A 21,301-nucleotide genomic window follows, 5' to 3' on the forward strand; every position below is an offset into this window, starting at 1 on the left:
AGAAAGACAGTCCCTGCTCAAAGAGCTTACAATCTAATACAAAAAATGTGAAAATTCTGCGCACTTTATTTGCAATTTTCTTGTGCAGAATTCCCCCATTATAAGGACTGGCATCTCCTTCTAGGCATGAAATACCTCCCCCCTACCACCATCACCACCACCATCAGAACCACAGCAGTTCCCCATGCACCTTCCTACAGACCCCCACCCCGTTCCCATGGCACAGGCACACATATACACACCTCATCTACCTTTTCCAGCCCCCCCAACTCACTCCATCCATCTTGATCCCAGCTTCCCTCCATCCACACGCACATACTCACACATACATGCCACCTTTTTTCCAACCCCCCCCCCCACATGCCTCATCCACCTTTTCACAGCCCCTCCTCCCTTGGGTTACCATATTTTGTCACTCAAAAAGGAGGACACATGCCCCGCCCCTTTCACACCCCATCCCGCCCCTGACACATTCTCCCCTCCCCCGTCACGCACCCCGTCACTCCCCCTCCCTGTCACCCCCCCTCCCCTTACCTTACTACTGCCCTGGTGGTCTAGTGACTTCTTTGGGGCAGGAAAGAGCCCCCTCTTTCCTGCCCGGGGCGCTGCCCTGCATGCATCCTTTCTGTTCGTGATCTCGGCGCCGATTCAAAATGGCCGCCGAGAGTTGAAGCGGCCATTTTGAATCGGCGCCGGGACCGTTAGCAATGCATTGCAAGCAACAGTATGCAGGGCACCACTCCAGGCAGGAAAGAGGGGGCTCTTTCCTGCCCCAAAGAGGTCACTAGACCACCAGGGCAGTACAGTAAGGTAAGGAGAGGGGAGGATAGAACACCCTTAGGGGGGTGTGAAAGGGGCAGGGCGGTATGTGACAGGGGGTGGGTGGGGGTGTGACAGGGGCTGGGCAGGGGTGTGGTGGGGGGCGGGGCATGTGTCCTCTTTTTGGAGGGAGCAAATATGGTAACCCTAGATTCAACCAGCAGGGGAACAGAGGGGATCAGCAATGCCTTTCTCTCTCTTTAGCACCCCCATTAACTAATAGGCCACAGATGGTTTCTCTCATTATGTGGGTAGGTGTGTTGGTTGTAGGCACATAAAAAAAGAGGCCATTTCCCTAAAAATTAAAAATCCTGGAGGACATATCTGAAGATGTCCAAAACGAAGACATATGGTAACCCTAACAAGGAGGAGAGGAAGGCAGCCAGAAAGCCATCTGTGCTGTGCGGTAGGGCAAAAGAGCAGACTGCACAGAATCCTGCGAGGGAAAGTCAGCATTCTGTACCGTCTGCGGAGGTGGAGAATTCTGCATTGTACAGTAGCGCAGAATTGCTGCAGGAGTAAAAAAAAACAAAACAAAACAGGAACCAAATACACAGCCAAATACACAGCTGGACAAGAAAAGAAGACTGAAGCAGCCGGGAAGTGAACAAGCCCGAGGTGAGGCAGAAATATCCAAACCTGCTCTGGGCTGGTCCCTGCAGGGCCAATCAGAAAACAGAAACTAAGAGTAATGGAAGTACAAGAAACAGCTCAAATTTCAAGAGGCAGAATAGCTCCTCTTGGAAGACAGGTGTGGTCCAACCCAAGGGTCAGTGGTTTAAGCCTAGCTCAGGCCTGGTAGCCATTAACAATAGTGGGGAAGACAAACAAAAATATAAAGAAGCTGTGGAACCCCCACCCCTGAAATTTCAGGTAGGTTTTTTCTGAAAGGACATAGTAGAGAACATAATTTACATTTCCCATGACATTTCAAGCAAATGCACATCCCTAATTTCTAGTTCCATACCCTCTTTATTTCCTTCTACTCTGAGCCATTAACAGTGCTTGAAAGAGATGGAAACAGCAGCTCTTGAGTGATAATCTCTCAGAAACTCTAGGAAGTTTATTTCTCTCTTCTATTAATAATTTTAGCTTTCTGTTGTCACGGTAACTAAGGGAAGATGCTGGGATGGTTTCTAAGCAGTAAAATCTTTTGTGATTTGTTTAGTAGGAGAAAAAGAAGATAAGAAAATTTCACTCCGTGAAAAAGTGCCTTTGGGGAAAATCCCCCATGCTATTGTGAGAACAAAAAAAGCATTTTATTTAATAGGACTCTCTGCTACTCTGCAAGCAAGCCAAGTTTACTGTTCTTGTTTCTTATGAGAGGATAAATCAGCACCCTCAGGGGAAGTGAGAATGTCACAGAGAGATAGGGACCCCCCGGCTATAGCTATATCAGATGGTTAGCAATGAAAGCGGCTTCAGTTTCATCCCTTGGATGGAGAGTTGGCCATGGGAAAAAAAGATGGAAAAAATGATTTCATTGTCTACATGCCAGTAATATTCAATCTGTTCAGATAATGTTTTCAGATAAAAAAAGAATGTCATATATTTTTTTTTGTTACATTTGTACCCCACGCTTTCCCACTCATGGCAGGCTCAATGCGGCAATAGAGGGTTAAATGACTTGCTCAGAGTCACAAGGAGCTGCCTGTGCCTGAAGTGGGAATCAAACTCAGTTCCTCAGGACCAAAGTCCACCACCCTAACCACTAGGCCACTCCTCCACTGTTGCTACTATTTGAGATTCTACATGGAATGTTGCTATTCCACTAGCAACATTCCATGTAGAAGTCGGCCCTTGCAGATCACCAATGTGGTCACGCAGGCTTCTGCTTCTGTGAGTCTGACATCCTGCACATACGTGCAGGACGTCAGACTCACAGAAACAGAAGCCTGCGCAGCCTTCTACATGGAATGTTGCTAGTGGAATAGCAACATTCCATGTAGAATGTCCAATAGTAGCAACATTCCATGTAGATTCTCCAATAGTATCTATTTTATTTTTGTTACATTTGTACCCCACGCTTTCCCACTCATGGCAGGCTCAATGTGGCTTACATGGGGCAACGGAGGGTTAAGTGACTTGCCCAAGTCACAAGGAGGTGCCTGTGCCTGTAGTGGGAATCCAACTCAGTTCCTCAGTTCCACAGGACCAAAGTCCACCACCCTAACCACTAGGCCACCACTCCTCCACTGTTGCTACTATTTGAGATTCTACATGGAATGTAGAAGTCGGCCCTTGCAGATCACCAATGTGGCCACGCAGGCTTCTGCTTCTGTAAGTCTGACGTCCTGCACGTATGTGCAGGACATCAGACTCACAGAAGCAGAAGCCTGCGCAGCCTTCTACATGGAATGTTGCTAGTGGAATAGCAACATTCCATGTAGAATCTCCAATAGTATCTATTTTATTTTTGTTACATTTGTACCCTGCGCTTTCCCACTCATGGCAGGCTCAATGCGGCTTACATGGGGCAATGGAGGGTTAAGTGACTTGCCCAGAGTCTCAAGGAGCTGCTGTGCCTGAAGTGGGAATCAAACTCAGCTCCTCAGTTCCCCAGGACCAAGGTCCACCACCCTAACCACTAGGCCACTCCTCAATTCTCCAACATATTGTTTCTCGCAGAACTGCAAACGGTTACATTTCAGATCTCCAAGTCCTAGAGGTGTGCTTTCAGCTGTGGGTATGAATTATTATTTTGAAACAGACTTGCTTCAGTACCTTAGACTAGGGCTGCACTTTTAACATGTTTTTAACGTGTTAAATGTTTTACTCATGTTAATAATTTTAACACGTTAATCACATTATATGCTCCTTGCTCCGCTACCTGTGTCTCTCTCTGTTTCTCCCTTTTGTCCTCTTCTTTCAGCTTCCTCCTTCTGGTATCTTTCTCTCCTGCTTCCGCCTCCACCCCTGCCCCGCCTCCCCCCCCCCCCCCACACAGCCATGCACGTACACACGCACATGCTCTGGCATCTCTCCCTCCTCTTGGCGGCCCTCCCAGCTTGCTTTTACTGTCTGAAGCACTATATGCGTGCTGCTTCTCTTGAGCCAGGAGTCTTCCCTCTGCAGCGTCGCACCAACAGGAAACAGGAAGTTTCATCAGAAGAGGCTGGAGCTACAGAGGGCGGGCTCCCAGCTTGAGGAAGCAGTATGCATCTAGTGCTGCAGATAGAAAAGGCAAAGTTAGGGGCGATTCCCAGGCGTAAGGGCTATTCTGTAAACCGCACCTAACTTTAAGCGCGGCTTACAGAATAGCACTTTTTCAGCACTGATTTTCTTTGGCTCCGTATATAAAAGGTAGCCTTTACTGCCTGTTTCTTTTTTATTATTATTATTTTCCATTTTCAGTCATTTACAAAGATAAATCTTTGACAAGATATTCTAGCACATAATATAAGAATATACTATTAAAAAAAACAACTTAACAAGAAATAATAAACATTGCTGGTTATATAGTCCACTAATATAATATGGATTCAAGATAGATTCTATTATGCCAAAGGAAGTTGGCTGAACAAAATTAAGAGTTTAAGAAAGCAAACAGGAGGTTCCCCTTTTATTAACGGACCACAAATACGGATTAAACCCTAGGTACTCTTCATGTTAAGGAATGTACGTAATTGTTCAGGTTCAAAGAATATATATTTCTTATCTTTAAAGGTCAAAATATACACTTGCATGGAAATCTTAATTGAAATCCAGCCCCTATTTTTAAAGAATCCTGTTTCATATCCAGGAACTTCTTCCGTCTCTGCTGAGTCCATCGAGCAATGTCCGGAAAAACTGAAACTTTACCTCCTTTAAATTCTGGGTGAATTTTGTTTTTTAAATAAAGTCTCAACAAGGATTCTTTATCTTGTTTCTTCTTTTTGCTGCAAGCGTTCCAGTGCCCACAAATTTTTGAGACAATATGGGAGGTAATACTCTGCACGCAGTTCCGAGCAGGAAAAATGTTATCTGTGCATGTGCTGGAACATTGCTCTGCGCATTAGTATCGGCATTGCAAAAATTTCATGCACGTGAAAGTTGGTGATGCTGCTATTTACCCTCAGAAGAACATTCTAGCACTTGCGCAGAGGTTTGCCAGCACTTTCATTTTGACGTGAGCACATTATCTGCTGCCCTCGGAACAGAAACGTGCGGGTCTGCGTCTGCTGTGCTTGCCCTGATTAGCGAACAGGTTTTGCATGCTTTAAGACATGGAGGGGCATAATCGAAAGGGGCGCCCAAGTTTTCCTGAGGGACGTCCTCGCAGGACGTCCCAGCGAAGGGGTGGGGAAACCCGTATTTATTGAAACAAGATGGGCGTCCATCTTTCGTTACAGATACACTCACCAATTAGCCAATTTGAATTAGATAGAAGTGCTTGGTATTGGTTGCAAGGAGTTAGATAGGTCAATTTTGAGTTACCTGTTGAAAGAGTTCAAGGCATTATATTTCAGGGAGGGGGGGGGGGATTTGATGAGTAATAGCTTTTGAAATCTTTCACATATTAGATTTTACATTAGATTTCACACCTCAGACACATATAACACATTTTTGAAGTTTAAAGGTTAAGATAAACTGCTGTATATCCCAATAGCAGGTGAGCAAGACAGAAGAGATACATGAAGGGAACTGGAACAGAGGTGTTAGATCTCAGATCTAAAAAAAAAACACTAATTGCTTCTTTGAAATAATGAGACAGCTCAGGAAAAGGTAAGGACTTGGTAGGCCTTTTTCTCTTTTTCTTTCAACAGGCTCAATATCAGCCGGGACTCGCATAACTGTCTTACATAAGTACATAAGTAATGCCACACTGGGAAAAGACCAAGGGTCCATCGAGCCCAGCATCCTGTCCACGACAGCGGCCAATCCAGGCCAAGGGCACCTGGCGAGCTTCCCAAACGTACAAACATTCTATACATGTTATTCCTGGAATTGTGGATTTTTCCCAAGTCCATTTAGTAGTGGTTTATGGACTTATCATTTAGGAAACCGTCTAACCCCTTTTTAAACTCTGCCAAGCTAACCGCCTTCACCACGTTCTCCGGCAACGAATTCCAGAGTTTAATTACGCGTTGGGTGAAGAAAAATTTTCTACAATTTGTTTTAAATTTAATACACTGTAGTTTCATCGCATGCCCCCTAGTCCTAGTATTTTTGGAAAGCGTGAACAGACGCTTCACATCCACCTGTTCCACTTCACTCATTATTTTATATACCTCTATCATGTCTCCCCTCAGCCGTCTCTTCTCCAAGCTAAAAAGCCCTAGCCTCCTTAGTCTTTCTTCATAGGGAAGTCGTCCCATCCCCGCTATCATTTTAGTCGCCCTTCGCTGCACCTTTTCCAATTCTACTATATCTTTCTTGAGATGCGGCGACCAGAATTGAACACAATACTCAAGTTGCGGTCGCACCATGGAGCGATACAATGGCATTATGACATCCTCACACCTGTTTTCCATACCTTTCCTAATAATACCCGACATTTTATTCGCTTTCCTAGCCTCAGCAGCACACTGAGCAAAAGGTTTCAGTGTATTATCGACGACGACACCTAGATCCCTTTCTTGGTCCGTAACTCCTAACATTTAAAACCCCCCCACAATTCCCTCCCAGGCCTCTGAAATAGCCCCCTCCCCCAGCACACAGACATCAAAGGCTCTCATCTCCCCCCCCCCCCAAATAAGCCTCCTCATCCCTAACCCCCTGAGGCCTAGGTAGGCCCTCCCAGGCCTTACTGATGTCCCTAGTGGTCTGTGGGGCTCATTGAGGGTAAGAGCAAAGCATCCTCTCTCCTTCCCCTTGCGGCTGGCCTTTGCAAATGGCTGCCACAACCTCTTGAGGCAGCTTGTGGTACTTTGCGTAGTATCCGGAAAAGCTAAAAGAATCTGAAAAAGTATTCAAGAAAGCAAAGAAGCAAATGGGGAAAAATAACCTATATAGTTAAAAGAAGGGACAAGATTTTTTTGTGTGTATGTTGGTGATAGGAGGTAGAACAAAAGTGATATTGTCAGATTCTAGGATGAAGGGGAAGAATATGTAAAAGCTGATGAAGATATAACAGAATTGTTTAACAAATATTTCTATCATGTGTTCATAGAGGAAGGGCAACATTCCATGTAGAACTCCAAAGAATAGCAAGATTTCAGAATCCTAAAGAGTGACAAGATTCCATGCAGAATCTCAAAGAGTAGCAACATTCCATGTAGAACCCCAAAGAATAGCAAGATTCTGGAATCCTAAAGAGTGACAAGATTCCATGCAGAATCTCAGAGTAACAACATTCCATGTAGAACTCCAAAGAATAGCAAGATTCTGGAATCCTAAAGAGTGACAAGATTCCATGCAAAAACTCAGAGTAGCAACATTCCATGTAGAACCCCCCAAAATAGCAAGATTCCGGAATCCTAAAGAGTGAAAAGAGTCCATGCAGAATCTCAAAGAGTAGCAACATTCCATGTAGAACCCCAAAGAATAGCAAGATTCCAGAATCCTAAAGAGTGACAAGATTCCATGCAGAATCTCAGAGTAACAACATTCCATGTAGAACCTGAAAGAATGGCAAGATTCTGGAATCTTAAAGAGTGACAAGATTCCATGCAGAATCTCAGAGAAGCAAAATTCCATGTAGAACCCCCAAAAATAGCAAGATTCCGGAATCCTAAAGAGTGACAAGATTCCATGCAGAATCTCAGAGTAGCAACATTCCATGTAGAACCCCAAAGAATAGAAAGATTCCGGAATCCTAACGAGTGACAAGATTCCATGCAGAATCTTAAAGAGTAGCAACATTCAATGTAGAACCCCAAAGAATAGCAAGATTCTGGAATCCTAAAGAGTGACAAGATTCCATGCAGAATCTCAGAGAGTAGCAACATTCCATGTAGAACCCCAAAGAATAGCAAGATTCTGGAATCCTAAATAATGACAAGATTCCATGCAGAATCTCAGAGTAGCAACACTCCATACTACAAATCCCAGAGCAAGCAGTTGCTTCCCATGTCTGTCTCAATAGCAGACTATGGATGTTTCCTCCAGGAGTTTGTCCAAACCTTTTTTAAACCCAGATACGCTAATCACTGTTACCACATCCTCCAGCAAAGAGTTCCAGAGCTTAACTATTCGTTGAGTGAAAAAATATTTCCTCCTATTTGTTTTAAAAGTATTTCCATATAACTTCCTCAAACACAAAATTAGCAATACTAAACAGGAAAAGGCATAAATTGCATTTTAAACCTCCTACACACGTGCTACTTAGACCACAAGTGGGGAGAACCAAGGTTAAAGAATTAATACCCTTGAAGCAACAGGAACCAATTAAAGGAAAGAAAATACTGAAGTAAAGATGAGAGGATAAGTCGAAACTACATATCTACCAAATATGGGTTATTAACCTCTACACAGTGTGAGCACTCTGGAGGGCTGGTACGAGGGAAAGGGGATAGTGGTTCTTTCAGCCGGCATCATCCCCGGTCATTCAGCCCAGCTAGGAGAGCAGGGCGCCCTCTAGGGATCAAACTGCCAGGGAAAGCTGTAATGCAGGAAAAAAACTACACTCCCCAGAAGCCAGTGCAGGGTCAGCTGAACTCTCAGGAGGGGGAGGGTGGAATGACTGATTGGGAGATGAGGTCTGATCCTGGAGATGGGGAACAGCTGGTGGAGCTTGGGGAGGAGGAGGAGATGGAGTGGAATAATGAAGAGGTAGAAGGAGAAGGTAAGGAGGAATGTATGGAGGTGGGTGGTTTGGCTCTAACCCGTGCAGACAGGGTGAGAGCTTTTGTGGCCTCAGCATTGCCCCGGTTGTGAAGTTGGGGGAAGCTGGGAGCAAAGCAGTGGGGGAGCAACTGGAAAGCACAACTTGCTACCATATTGGCTGTTCCCAAGAGGTAGAGTTGGGGAAGGGGGGGAAGGGTTTTAAGACAGAAAGGCATGTGCATTGTGGGAACTTAAAACTGTAGGAGGTGAGAGAGGAGGTGGTTCCAGCTAAATCTCCAAAACTATCTGCGGTGAAGATAGTGTGGCTGGAGGTTTGGGAGGGAGAATTTAAAACAAAAGCCTGTAATTGAAAATGGATTAAAGTTTGCTGATAGTTGGAGGTGTTTAAACAAGGCTGACATCTGTAACAATAAAGAACTTGGATTGCTCTTACTGCTGGAGTGGGACTGATTTTCTCAGCAGCTGGTAAGGTGGAGAGAGAGAGAGCGAGTGAAAGTGCGGTGACTGGCTAGGGAAGCAGACGGGAGCCGGTGAAAGCTAAGCAGGGTCAACCCCAGCTCCCACCTGGAAGGGAGACCTGGTTACAACAGAGAAAAAATATCTACTAAGAAACAAATACATTCAGTTATGTAGTTTCCACCAAAATCTCACATGGTCTGGATCAAAAAACATATATCTAATAGTTGCTACCACAATCACTCATTTACATGGATATCGAAGTCAAAGAGTGCCCTCCATGGACTGGATACATTGTCTAAATGCCAAAATTTTCTTTCTTCGCTCTTGAGTTGATTTAGTAAGATCTGGAAAAACCCAGACCTTATGTCCCATAAAGTTATCACTTTTAAACTTGAAGAACAGTCTCAAAACATGATCATGGTCTCGAGGAAATACAAAAGTGGCTATGAGAGTAGCACGGCTGACTGCTTCAGGATCAGAACTTTCCAAAAATCCTGTTAAATCTAAACTATCTTGAGTTAAATAAACCGCACCCACAGAAATGTCCCTTTTCTTCTGAGGTAGTTTTAGAGAAAATGAAATAAACTTTAGCTAAAGGGGGCAACGCTTCCTTTGGAATAAGTGATATCTCTTCCCTATATTTTTTAAGAACTTCTCCAGGTGATAACATGGGGTGTTTTGGAAAGTTTAAAAAACGCAAATTCAAATATCGAAAGGAATTTTCCAAAATCTCCAAATGTCTATCAGTAAGCATTGTCTTTTATAACAACTGATTGAACCTTCTGCAAGTCAACAACCTGGTTCTCAACTTTTTCCAATGTCACTTGAGCATCTTTCACATTTTCAATAACAGTTTTAGAAGTGTCTTGTTCTGTCAGAACCACAGAAGTTAAGGTAGCTATCAAGTTATGCATCATCATTATAGCTTCCCAAAGCGACCCCAGTGTAACAGTCTCCAAAGAAGACTCCAAAGGAGGACTAACTACCTTGGGTCTTTGAGCTTTGACTACTAAGGCCAAAGAAGGTCAACCTACAATTGCAGTTGGAAGTAGCGTCTCAAAGGCCCTCTCTCCAACCGCTGATTTTCTAGATAGCATCTTCACAATTGGCGAGGAACTCCCCTCCGCTGTCGATACACCATTCTGTGGTGCTTCCGTCCATCGTGCCTGTGTATAAGTCTCTGCTGAGACACAATTTAGAGTACTTTGTGCTGTTCCAGAGAACATACCTTCAAAAAGAAATGAACAGGATGGAGTCGGTCCACAGGGTGTCTACTAAAATGGTCAGTGGTCTTCATCCTATAGCATTTAGGGACAGACATAAGGTTCTCAATATGTATACTCTGGAAGAAAGATGGGAGAAGGGAGATATGATAAAGATAGATGCACAGGAAGCAAGTCTCTTTCACCTGAAAGGAAACTCTGGAATGAGGAGGCATAGGATGAAGGTGAAAGGAGACAGACTCGGGAGCGACCTGAGGAAATACTTCTTGACAGAAAAGGTGGTGGATACATTGAAGCGGAGATGAGGACTCTAGCTGAATTCAAGAAAGCATGGGAGAAGCACAGAAGATCTGTCAAGGAGAGGAAGCGCTTGTGGAGCTTAGTAGCTTGTATGGATGAGCAGACTAGACAAAATTTATAGTCGTTATCAACCGTCATTTTCCACGGTTCTCTGTTTCTGTGTTTACATGTGGTTTTAGAATGGGGGCGTCTGTGACATTTATAAGGCTATAAAGTGATATTACATTTCAGCCATGTTCAGTTTTAAATTTGTTTTCATTCATAGATTATGTACACACAGTACCTCTCATTGATGAGACATCCATATGGCAACTGCTATTCAAGCCTTGGAAGCCCTATTAATAGATGAAAATGAATTGGATAAAAGCCAGTAATGCTTCTCAGTAACGAACAGTGCTATGATGTGAACTTTCATTCCAGACCTACAGAATTGTTCTCCTGTCCATTCCTTTTTCCCCTCTAAATCAAAAGGAAGCGGAAGTGTTTGCATGATTAAAGCTAAATTATATTATAGAAGAAATAAAGGGCCCGATTTTCAAAGCTCGTTTTTTGGATAGCAGGTGCTGCTATCTAAGTAAGTAGAGCTAACCAGGGCCAGTCAGTAATCCTCAATGGAATTATCCACAATATGGGCCTTATGCTGCAAAGTTTAAGCTCCTAAATTTACGCTCCTAAAATTTACATTTTTTAATTTATGAGCATAATTTATGCTCCTAAATGTATGTAGGTGCATATATTATGCTCGTAATTTAGGAGCGTAAATTTAGGAGCATAAACTTTGTAGATTAAGGCCCTGGGTGCGATTCAGTAAATGGAACCCAAAGACAGATGACAGGATGATCCATGCTAAGGTAGTATTCTGTAAAGAATGTTCCGTGCCAAAGACACTAGCTTAGCCCGCATTTCACGCCTAACCTTGGCACCAGCATTTACACCTGCTGAAAGCTGATATAAATCCTGGTGCCCAACTTATGACAGTATTCTATAACATGATAACTAAATTCTGGGAATACTCTTGACCCACCCAAGCGCCTTCCGTGGCCTTGGGTGGGTCAAAAGTTACACGCTATGAAAATTAGGCATGCAAATTACAGAATAGGGTGCAGGGCAGATTTGCATATAAATCCTAATTAATGTCAATCAAACACCAATAATCGATTGTGATCACCTGATTAGCTAATTCGTTTACATGCAAATCTGGCATCCGTGCCCAGCTTTGGGTGACCTAGGTAGAATCCAGCGGTATGCTGCTGGAAATTACTACGGACCGCCCTTGTGTTACCCAGATAGCACCAGGTTGTCTGGGGTGGGGAAGGGCACAGCCAGGAATTGTCCATAGATAGGATAGCTTTAAAACTGTCCCACATGATCCAGATACTGCGCTGAATAATCAATATTACCCAGATAATAGCCGCAGTCTGATATCCGGATAGTGGCTGGCCCTGAATATCCAGGTATAAGTTTAAATGCTACGGCTGGTGTTTAAAAACAACGACCCAGTCTACTGTGGGATTCCTCCCTCTTTGCATATGTATCAGAAACATGAAAAGTGCACGGTGAAAAAAATCTACAAAGGACATTCATTGTGGGTACTAAGTTAATACCTTTCCCTGACTGCTGCATTTTTTCTGTTTACCTATCATACAATGACATTTTTTGTTACTCCCTTCATACCTCCAGAGTTGCTATCTTCCCCTGCTTAAAAACAAGAGAGCTTTCCCCTTTTTCTCTCTTCCTTCTATGGGAGATTAAAGATGTACAAGGGATTTCAGCCCCATCTGTCCTAAAATACATAAGTACGTAAGTATTGCCATACTAGGTCAGACCAAAGGTCCATCATAATCAGTATCCTGTTTCCTATCCAGGTCACAAGCATCTGGAAATATCTCAAAACACAGTAAGACTCCACGCTGTTACCCCAGGGATAAGTCTACCAAAACGGCAGCTTATGGATTACCACATCCTTGGGCAACAAATTCCAGAGCTTAATTGTGCACGGAGTAAAAAATATATTTTCTCTGATTTAAAAAAAAAATTAACTACTTAGTAACTTCATAGCATGTGTCCAAAAAGCAAACAATTGATTCACATTCACCTATGCTAATCCACTCACAAATGATAGAGAATGACACGGGAACAAAGATTGTACCCATCCCTGCCCCATCCCCGTGGGTTCTGTCTCTGTCCTCGCCCTGTCCCCGTGGGATCTGTCCCCATCCCTGTGTCATTCTCTAGGACCTCTATCGTATCTCTCCTCAGCAGTCTCTTCTCTAAGCAGAAGACCACTAATCTGTTTACCCTTTATTGATAAGGGAGTCATTCTATCCCTTTTATCACTTGGTCACCTTTCCCTGTACCTTTTCCAGTTTCTCTATGGCCTCCATTGTACAAGCCCGACTCAAGTCTTTTGATTCATACATAAACTGGCACTTAAACACTTATCGTGCATAAACGTCTACGTCCCCATTTTTAAAAGCCTGGGATATGCATGCATTAGACCCAATTGTGTGCAAATAGTGACGTGGCGTGACCTGGGCATGTTTTGGATAGGGCAAGATCATAGACAATTAGTCCCCATTTCAAACAGGGACTAAACATCTATGACCTAAAATACTGATGCTGCTCCCATGCAAGATAGGATTTAGTAAACGGCTTCTGTTGAGCTCAATAGCATTTTGGGGGACAAAAAACACTGAGGGATTATGGGGGCAACCTCCCTAATCCTTTCAGTGAAGGTTGCCCCTTTAATCCCTCAGTGTTTTTGCCCCCTCCCCCAAATGCCAAACTGGCAAGGTAAACAGGTCAGTGTGACAGGTCAGGAACAACTGGTTATGCTTCTAAGATCGCAGAGTTAACCAGTTATGTGCCAGCGTTCTATATTATAATATGTATTTTTAAAAATAAAATAGATGTGTTATGCTGAAGGTACCCAGTGCAAAAATGTCCATTTCTTTGTATTTAGAACAGGCTCTACGTCCACAGATTCTGTTCAAAAATATAGGTGAAAAATGAGTGGCACTGACCTGTACTTCTCAATTCCTACGTTTTTGACCTATATTTTGGTGCACCAATGCCATCTCACGCCTGTGCACAGTTATAGGATTGGCACTAGGTCTGGCTTTTTTGTGGCACCAATTTATAGAATTGACACCCTAGTGTACTTGAAGGTACCTCACCTTAAGCTTAACTGGAAAAGGTGTGAACTAAAGCCAGATAAGTAAATAAGCAAGCCAGAGCAAAAACCCAGGTTACCTGCTAAGCAACAGATCACTGACCACAGGAACACTGAGTGCACCATTCTAAAGCTAAACTTATCTTTGGTGAAGCTGTATCAAGCATCTTTATTAATACCATCTACTGTAGATGCCCTAAGCACATAAAACATAAGGATTGCCATACTGGGACAGATTGAAGGTGCATCAAGCCAAGAATCCCATTTCCAACAGTGGCCAATCCAATACACAAGTGCCTGGACAAAAGAGTAAAACAGATTTTATGTTGCTTATCCTAGAGTATGTAGTGGATTTTCCCAAACCCATCTTAATAATGGCTTGTGGACTTTTCTTTTAGGAAATTATCCAAAAAAAAATTTAAACCCTGCTAAGCTAATTGCTTTTACCACATTTTCTGACAACGAATTCCAGAGTTTAATTACACATTGAGAGAAGAAATATTTTCTCTAGTTTGTTTTAAATTTATAACTTAGTAACTTCATTGCATGCCCCCTAGTCCTAGTATTTTTGGAAAGAGTAAACAAGCAATTCACGTCTACCTGTTCCACTCCAGTCAGTATAGACCTCTGTCATATTTCTTCTCCAAGCTGAAGAGCCCTAACTATTTTAGTCTTTCCTCAAAGGGAAGTCGTCCCATCCCCTTTATCATTTTCGTCGCCTTTCTCTGTACCTTTTCTAATTCTGATGTATCTTTCTTGAGATGTAGTGACCAAAATTGCATACAGTATTCAAGGTATGTTTGCACCTTGGAGCAATAAAAAGACATTATAACAATCTCATTTTTGCTTTCCATTCTTTTCCTAATACTTCCTAACCTTTTATTTGCTTTCTTAGCCACCGCTGCACACTGAGCAGAAGGTTTCAACGTATCATTAACGATGATACCTAGATCCTTTTCCTAGGCGGTGACTCCTAATGTTCAACCTTGCGTCATATAGCTATAGTTTGGGTTCCTCTTTACCACATGCATCATTTTGCACTTGCTCACACTAAACGTCATCTGCCATTTGGATGCCCAGTCTCCCAGTCTCATAAGGTCCTCTTGCAATTTTTCACAACTTTGAATAGCTTTGTGTCATCAGCAAATTTAATTACCTCACTATTTATTCACATCTCTAGATCATTTATAAACTAGTAAAAGAGGCCCGTTTCTGGAGCAAATGAAACGGGCGCTAGCAAGGTTTTTCTCCCCAACACCCCCCCTCCCTCCCTCCCTACCGACCCCTTCGTCGTTCTGACGCCATTGCTCCGCACCTCCTGAATGCACCATACGCCATTGCTCCGCCCTCAGTGTGTGATGCCATTGCTCCGCCCTCGACATCATCACATTTGATGCGAGGGCGGGGCTCCGAGACGGCGATTTCGGTGGCTTCACCACCACGAACCCTTCGAACCCGTTTTGATGACGGAATTGACGTCAGTGTCCTCAGAACATTGAGGGTGAGTTTTATTATATAAGATATGTTAAAAAGCAGCAGTCCCAGCAAAGACCCCTGTGGAACCCCACTATCTACCCTTCTCCATTTAACCCCATCTATGTTTTCTATCTTTTAACCAGCTTTTAATCCGCAATAGGACATTACCTACTTTCTAATTTCCTCAGGAATCTTTCACAAGTTACTTACTCAAATGCCTTTTGAAAATCCAGATACACAATATCAATCAGCTCACCTTTATCCACATGTTTATTCGCCCCTTCAAAGAATTGAGGTAGATTGGTGAGGCAAGATTTCCCTTAACTAAATCCACGTTGGCGTGGAGGGGCATTTTCGATAAGACGTCTAAGTCCAACTTTGGACGTTTTGCTAAGAATGTCCAAAATTCATGTGAGGAATATAGCCATTTTCAAAACAGAAAAATATCTTTTTTTTTAAAAATGGCTATTTGCTAGATGTTTTTGTGCTATATGCATTTATCTTTTTTGGTCCATTTTCGAAAAAAAAGAAAAAAGTCCAAGTGAAAAACACACAAAATCAAGCCACTGGGATGTAGAAGAAGCCAGCTTTTTTAGTAGATTGGCCACACAGATATCTCAGAAGAGCAATGAGATACCCTAGGGGGCACTGCAGTAGCCTTCAAATAAATTCTCCCAGATACACATCTCACCATTGCTCCCTTATCTTGTCTGCTGAGCCCCCCCCCCAAAAAAAAAATAACCCCACTACCCCCAACTGTACACCACTACAATAGTCCTGATGGGTGAAGGGGGCACCTATATGTGGGTTTTGGAGAGCTCACAGTTTCCACCACAAGTGGAACAGGTAGGGGGGGGGGGGAGGTATGGGCCTGGGTCCACATGTCTGCAGTACACAGCACCCAACACTAGACTATTCCAGGGATCTGCTGTAATAGCCCTGAGTATAACATCTGAGGCTGGCATAAAGGCTGGTAAGTAATGTTTTTAATCACATTTTGGGGGTGGGAGGGACCACAGGGGAGTAAGGGAAGGTCATCCCTGATTCCCTCCAGTGGTCATGTGGTCATTTAGGGCACTTTTTGTGGCTTATTTCTTAATAAACCAGGTCTAGACCAAAACGTCCAACTTATAGCTTGGATGTTTTTGTTTTGTTCCATTATGGTAGAAAAACATTCAAGTGTTAGGAACGCCCAAAGCCCGCCCTTAACACACCCCCTTGTGATTTGATCGCAAATCTGATAGATTTCATAGAAAAACATCTAAAAATTGGTTTTGAAAATACTGTTTTGGACATTTTTGTGAGATTTATGCCACTTTTTGGAGGTTTTTCTATTTTGAAAATGAGCCCCTTTGTCTCATTAATCCTTGTTTATCTATATGCTCTTTACCATTTTGCCAGGCACCAGCCTCAGGCTCACCCAGTGGTGTAGCAAGGGTGGGGTGGGGGGCAGTCCACCCCGGGTGTCAACGGGTGGGGGGGTGCTCCGCTCCGTCCATCCACACCCCCCATGGCATGGAACCGCCTCCCCCACACCCTCCCCCTTGGCATGAAACACACCCCCCCGACGCAGTCCTCACCTGTCAACCAGGTTCCAGCTCCATCCACCCCAGCGTGGCGCCTCGAATCTGCAGCGCTGCTGTAAAAAGAAGAAAATCGCCTCCTCGTCGGCCCTTCCCTCTGTGTCCCACCCTTGAGGAAATAGGAAGTTATGTCAGAGGGTGGGCCACAGTGAGGGAAGGGCCGACGAGGAGGCGATTTTCTTCTTTTTACAGCAGCGCTGCAGATGCGAGGCGCCACGCTGGGGTAGACGGAGCTGGAACCTGGTTGGCAGGTGGGGACTGTGTCGGGGGGGGGGAGGCGGCGCAATGCTGGGGTGGACAGAGCTGGAACCTGGAAGGCAGGTGGGGACTGCGTCGGGGGGGGGGTGCACCGTGTTGCCCTGCACCCAGGGGGGGTGCGTAGTGGCGATCCGCCCTGGGTGTCAGGCAACCACGGAACGCCACTGGGCTCACCAGTCTATAATTTCCTGGATCATCTCTGGAACCCTTTTAAAAAATTGGTGGTACATTGGCCACCCTCCAATCTTCCTGTACCATGCTTGAATTCAAAGGTAAATTACATATTACCATCAATTAATTTTTTTTTATTTATTATTACATTTGTACCCTGCGCTTTCCCACTCAAAGCAGGTTCGATGCGGCTTACATAGTAACAGGGATTACAAAGTATTGATAGAGAATATATGTTAAGTATAACAGAATAATAACAGAGATAGGTAGGTAGAGATGGGCAAGGGTGAAGGGAGTAGGAGAGGTATGAGCAAGGGTAGGTGAGCATTGGAGGAGGGGTAGAGGAGGCAGGAGGGGGATGGGAAAACGGGATAAGCAAATGAAAGTTTGGTAGGAGATGTAGTCAAGGTCATATTGTGGATATTGAATTTAAAGTGGTTCATTATAGTAGTGAAGCACATTGTTAACACTTTTATTTAGATTATGAACCCAGATAATGAACAAGAATGACTGTTCATTGTGGATATCCTGAAAACTGACTGACTGGGGTGCCTCCAGGACCAGGTTTGGGAATGGAAGTTCATTTTTCAGTTCTATCAGTACTCTGGGACTGACTACCATCCAGTCCAGGCGATTTGTTTTAGTTTCTCTGACCCTTGTTTATGTCTGCATTGGGTAACTTCATATCAAATCATGGTTCTACTGCATTAACTTTATCCTTCACTAATCCTTGTTAGTGATGGATATTTTAATTTGCCCTTAAAAATCCCATGTATTTTAAAAAACGAGGATGTCTATAAATAAGGAGCTGTTTTACATTGCATTGTAAAAAAAAGTTCAGTTTGTTATTTAAAATCACCCAGGACCACGGATCTTTAGGTAATACAACGTTTATCTGCCCCCGATCCATATGTCTCTGTACTTTTCCCCCTATTTTTTGATGTGACACCTGAGGTCTACTATGACCCTTAACAGGACCTGATACAGCAGGAAGAATGTAAACCGATGGAGCTTCTGTTTTTAATAAGAAGTCAATTGGGAAGCATGCTGAGACAATCCAGATGATTCACTTTTATGTTAGCTGCCTGCAGCCCGGCTGTGTCAAGATGAGCCCAGGAAAAGGGAAAGCGCTGGAGACAGCAAAAGCGGAACTTTGAGAGGAGGTGACAGATTTTCTGAAAAGCCCTTTTCACTTTACCTGGAGCCGAAAAACAGCCAGCTTTACTGGTGCACAATGGACAGGATATGCTGGGAGCTAGTGGGTGTGCTGGGGGGGGGGGGGGGGGAGAGGGGTTCGCTACCTTTTCTCGAAGTGACTGAAGATTAAGGGACTTCAGACGAGAAATCTCGGGAGCATTTCACACAAACAGAAAATCATGCTAATCCAAAATAAGGCCGCACCTTGCATGCCACCCGGGCTCGTCCTCTCTCTCGCTCTCGGCAGCTTTTTAATAGCTCCCCCAGGGGCTTCCACCACTCTCCCTTCCTCCACCCTGAACAGTGCATCACCCGCAAATAATGAAACATCACCCGCAAATAATGAAATCCCCAGGACGCTGATGCTCTCTCGCCCCACTGTCTGCCAGCAGCAACTCCCTGAACTGTGCCTTTTGGTTGCTCAGATAATAACAATCCCCTCCTGTCTGATCTCTCCTTACCTGCGCTGCCATGAAGGACAGATCCATGATGCTGGGATCCCGGCTGGCTGCTGCTGCTGCTGACGGGTGGGGCAGAGAGAGTGTGGCACAAACTCGGCTTAATCCGCTGCTGTCCGGTGGATGCGAGAAGGGCTCGGTCCTCCCACGTCTCTCATCCTCCGTGGGGAGCAGATCCAGGGCGGTGAGATGATGGCTGGAAGAGGAGGGAGGGAGAGGAGTGGGGGAGGCGGTTCCGGCTCAATCTCAGCAGCAGCACAGCCCCAGTGCCAGATCCTGGGTCAAGAAGATCAGCCTATCTGAAATCCTCCTTCCTGCATACAAAGCCTGCAATTTACTCTCGGTGCTGGGGAGAGGGTAGGCGCTGTCCGCCTCAGTGCTTAGTGCAGTGGTTTCCCCAGCCTGGTGCTTGAGGGACCCCAGCCAGTCAGGTTTTCAGGATATCCACAATGAATATTCATGAGCTGCCTCCACTGCATGCAAATCTCTCTCATCATGAATATTCATTGTGGATATCCTGAAAACGTGACTGGCAGGGGTGCCTCCAGGACCAGGTTTGGGAACCTCTGGCTTAGTAATATCTTGCATAGAAGCCCACAAGCTTGGCTCTCATCCCATGGCTTTTCCTACCATCTCTATGCTGATGACTCCCAAATCTACCTTTCTACCCCTGATATCTCACCTTGCATCCAAACCAAAGTTTCAGCGTGCTTGTCTGACATTGCTGTCTGGATGTCTCAATGCCACCTGAAATTAAATATGACCAAAACCGAGCTTCTCATTTCCCCCCCCCCAAACCCACCTCCCCGCTCCCCCCATTTTCTATTTCTGTTGATGGCTCTCTCATTCTCCCTGTCTCCTCAGCTCGAAACCTTGGGGTCATCTTTGACTCTTCTCTCTCCTTCTCTGCTCATATCCAGCAGATCGCCAAGACCTGTGTTTCTTTCTTTACAACATCTGTAAAATCCGCCCCTTTCTTTCCAAGCACTCTACCAAAACCTTCATCCACACCCTTGTCACCTCTCGTTTAGACTACTGCAATCTGCTTCTTGCTGGCCTCCCACTTAGTCACCTCTCCCCTCTCCAATCGGTTCACAACTCTGCTGCCCGTCTCGTCTTCCGCCAGGGTCGCTTTACTCATACTACCCCTCTCCTCAAGTCGCTTCACTGGCTCCCTATCCGTTTTCACATCCTGTTCAAACTTCTTCTACTAACCTATAAATGTACTCACTCTGCTGCTCCCCAGTATCTCTCCACACTCGTCCTTCCCTACACCCCTTCCCATGCACTCCGCTCCATTGATAAACCCTTCTTATCTGTTCCCTTCTCCACTACTGCCAACTCCAGACTTCGTGCCTTCTGTCTTGCTGCAGCCTACGCCTGGAATAAACTTCCTGAGCCCCTACGTCTTGCCCCATCCTTGGCCACCTTTAAATCTAGACTGAAAGCCCACCTCTTTAACATTGCTTTTGACTCATAACCACTCGCCTCCACCTACCCTCCTCTCTTCCTTCCCGTCCACATTAATTGATTTGATTTGCTTACTTTATTTATTTTTTATCTATTAGATTGTAAGCTCTTTGAGCAGGGACTGTCTTTCTTCTATGTTTATGCAGCGCTGCGTATGCCTTGTAGCGCTATAGAAGTGATAAATAGTAGTAGTAGTAGTCTCTTGTAACCAGAGCTAATATTGTGATGTCATAATGCCTCAGGCCACCAATAAGAGCCAACCTCATCAGTGATGTCACAATGGCTTGATTGTCCTATACTTGGCTTACTTGGGATCTTCGCTGTCTCCTGAGTGCGATTTGTTTTTGCGAAGTCCATGTTCTTCATTATTTTTATCGAACAACCTTCCTGAGCCCTTACGCCAAGCCCCCTCCCTTCAAGTCTTTGCTTAAAGCCCACCTCTTCAATGCTGCGTTCGGCACCTAACCCTTACCGTTCAGCGAATCCAGACTACCCCAATTTGACTGCCCCTATCGGACCGACCGTTCACTTGTCTATTAGATTGTAAGCTCTTTGAGCAGGGACTGTCTCTCTTTGTTAGATTGTACAGCGCTGCGTAACCCTGGTAGCGCTCTGGAAATGTTAAGTAGTAGTAGTAGTAGTAGCTTTGCGAAGTCCGTGTTCTTCATTATTTTTATCGGTATCCCTTGCGAGTCAGGTTTTCAGGATATCCACCATGAATATGCATGAAAGAGATTTGCATATAATAGAGGCAGTGTATGCAAATCAACTTCAGGCATATTCATGGTGGATTTCCTGAAAACCTGACTGGCAAGGGGCACTCCAGATCTGGACTTGGGAAACACTGCTTTAGATTGCAAGCCCCCTGGGATCAGGAAAATACCTGTATGTAACTCGCTTTGAGCTACAGCTGGAAAAAAAGCATGAGCTAAATCCATAATCCTTTTTCCTTCCGAGTTTCCAGCTTCTCATGTCATAGTTATAATTATATAACATAGCATGTGTTCG

General features: G+C 44.5%; 1 protein-coding gene across 1 annotated transcript in view; it reads right to left on the reverse strand.

The window, feature by feature from the left end:
- C9H14orf132 (chromosome 9 C14orf132 homolog) overlaps nt 1-18,884 on the reverse strand; it is a 45,762-nt gene extending 26,878 nt beyond the window's left edge. The window contains exon 1 of the mRNA XM_030215506.1: nt 18,827-18,884. Within this exon, the coding sequence (XP_030071366.1) occupies nt 18,827-18,853 (27 nt within the window). The 5' untranslated portion in view covers nt 18,854-18,884. The remainder of the gene's footprint in view (nt 1-18,826) is intronic.
- Nucleotides 18,885-21,301: the final 2,417 nt, after the last annotated feature.

This window comes from Microcaecilia unicolor, chromosome 9 (assembly GCF_901765095.1).
Source record: "Microcaecilia unicolor chromosome 9, aMicUni1.1, whole genome shotgun sequence".
NCBI classification, from domain to species: domain Eukaryota; kingdom Metazoa; phylum Chordata; class Amphibia; order Gymnophiona; family Siphonopidae; genus Microcaecilia; species Microcaecilia unicolor.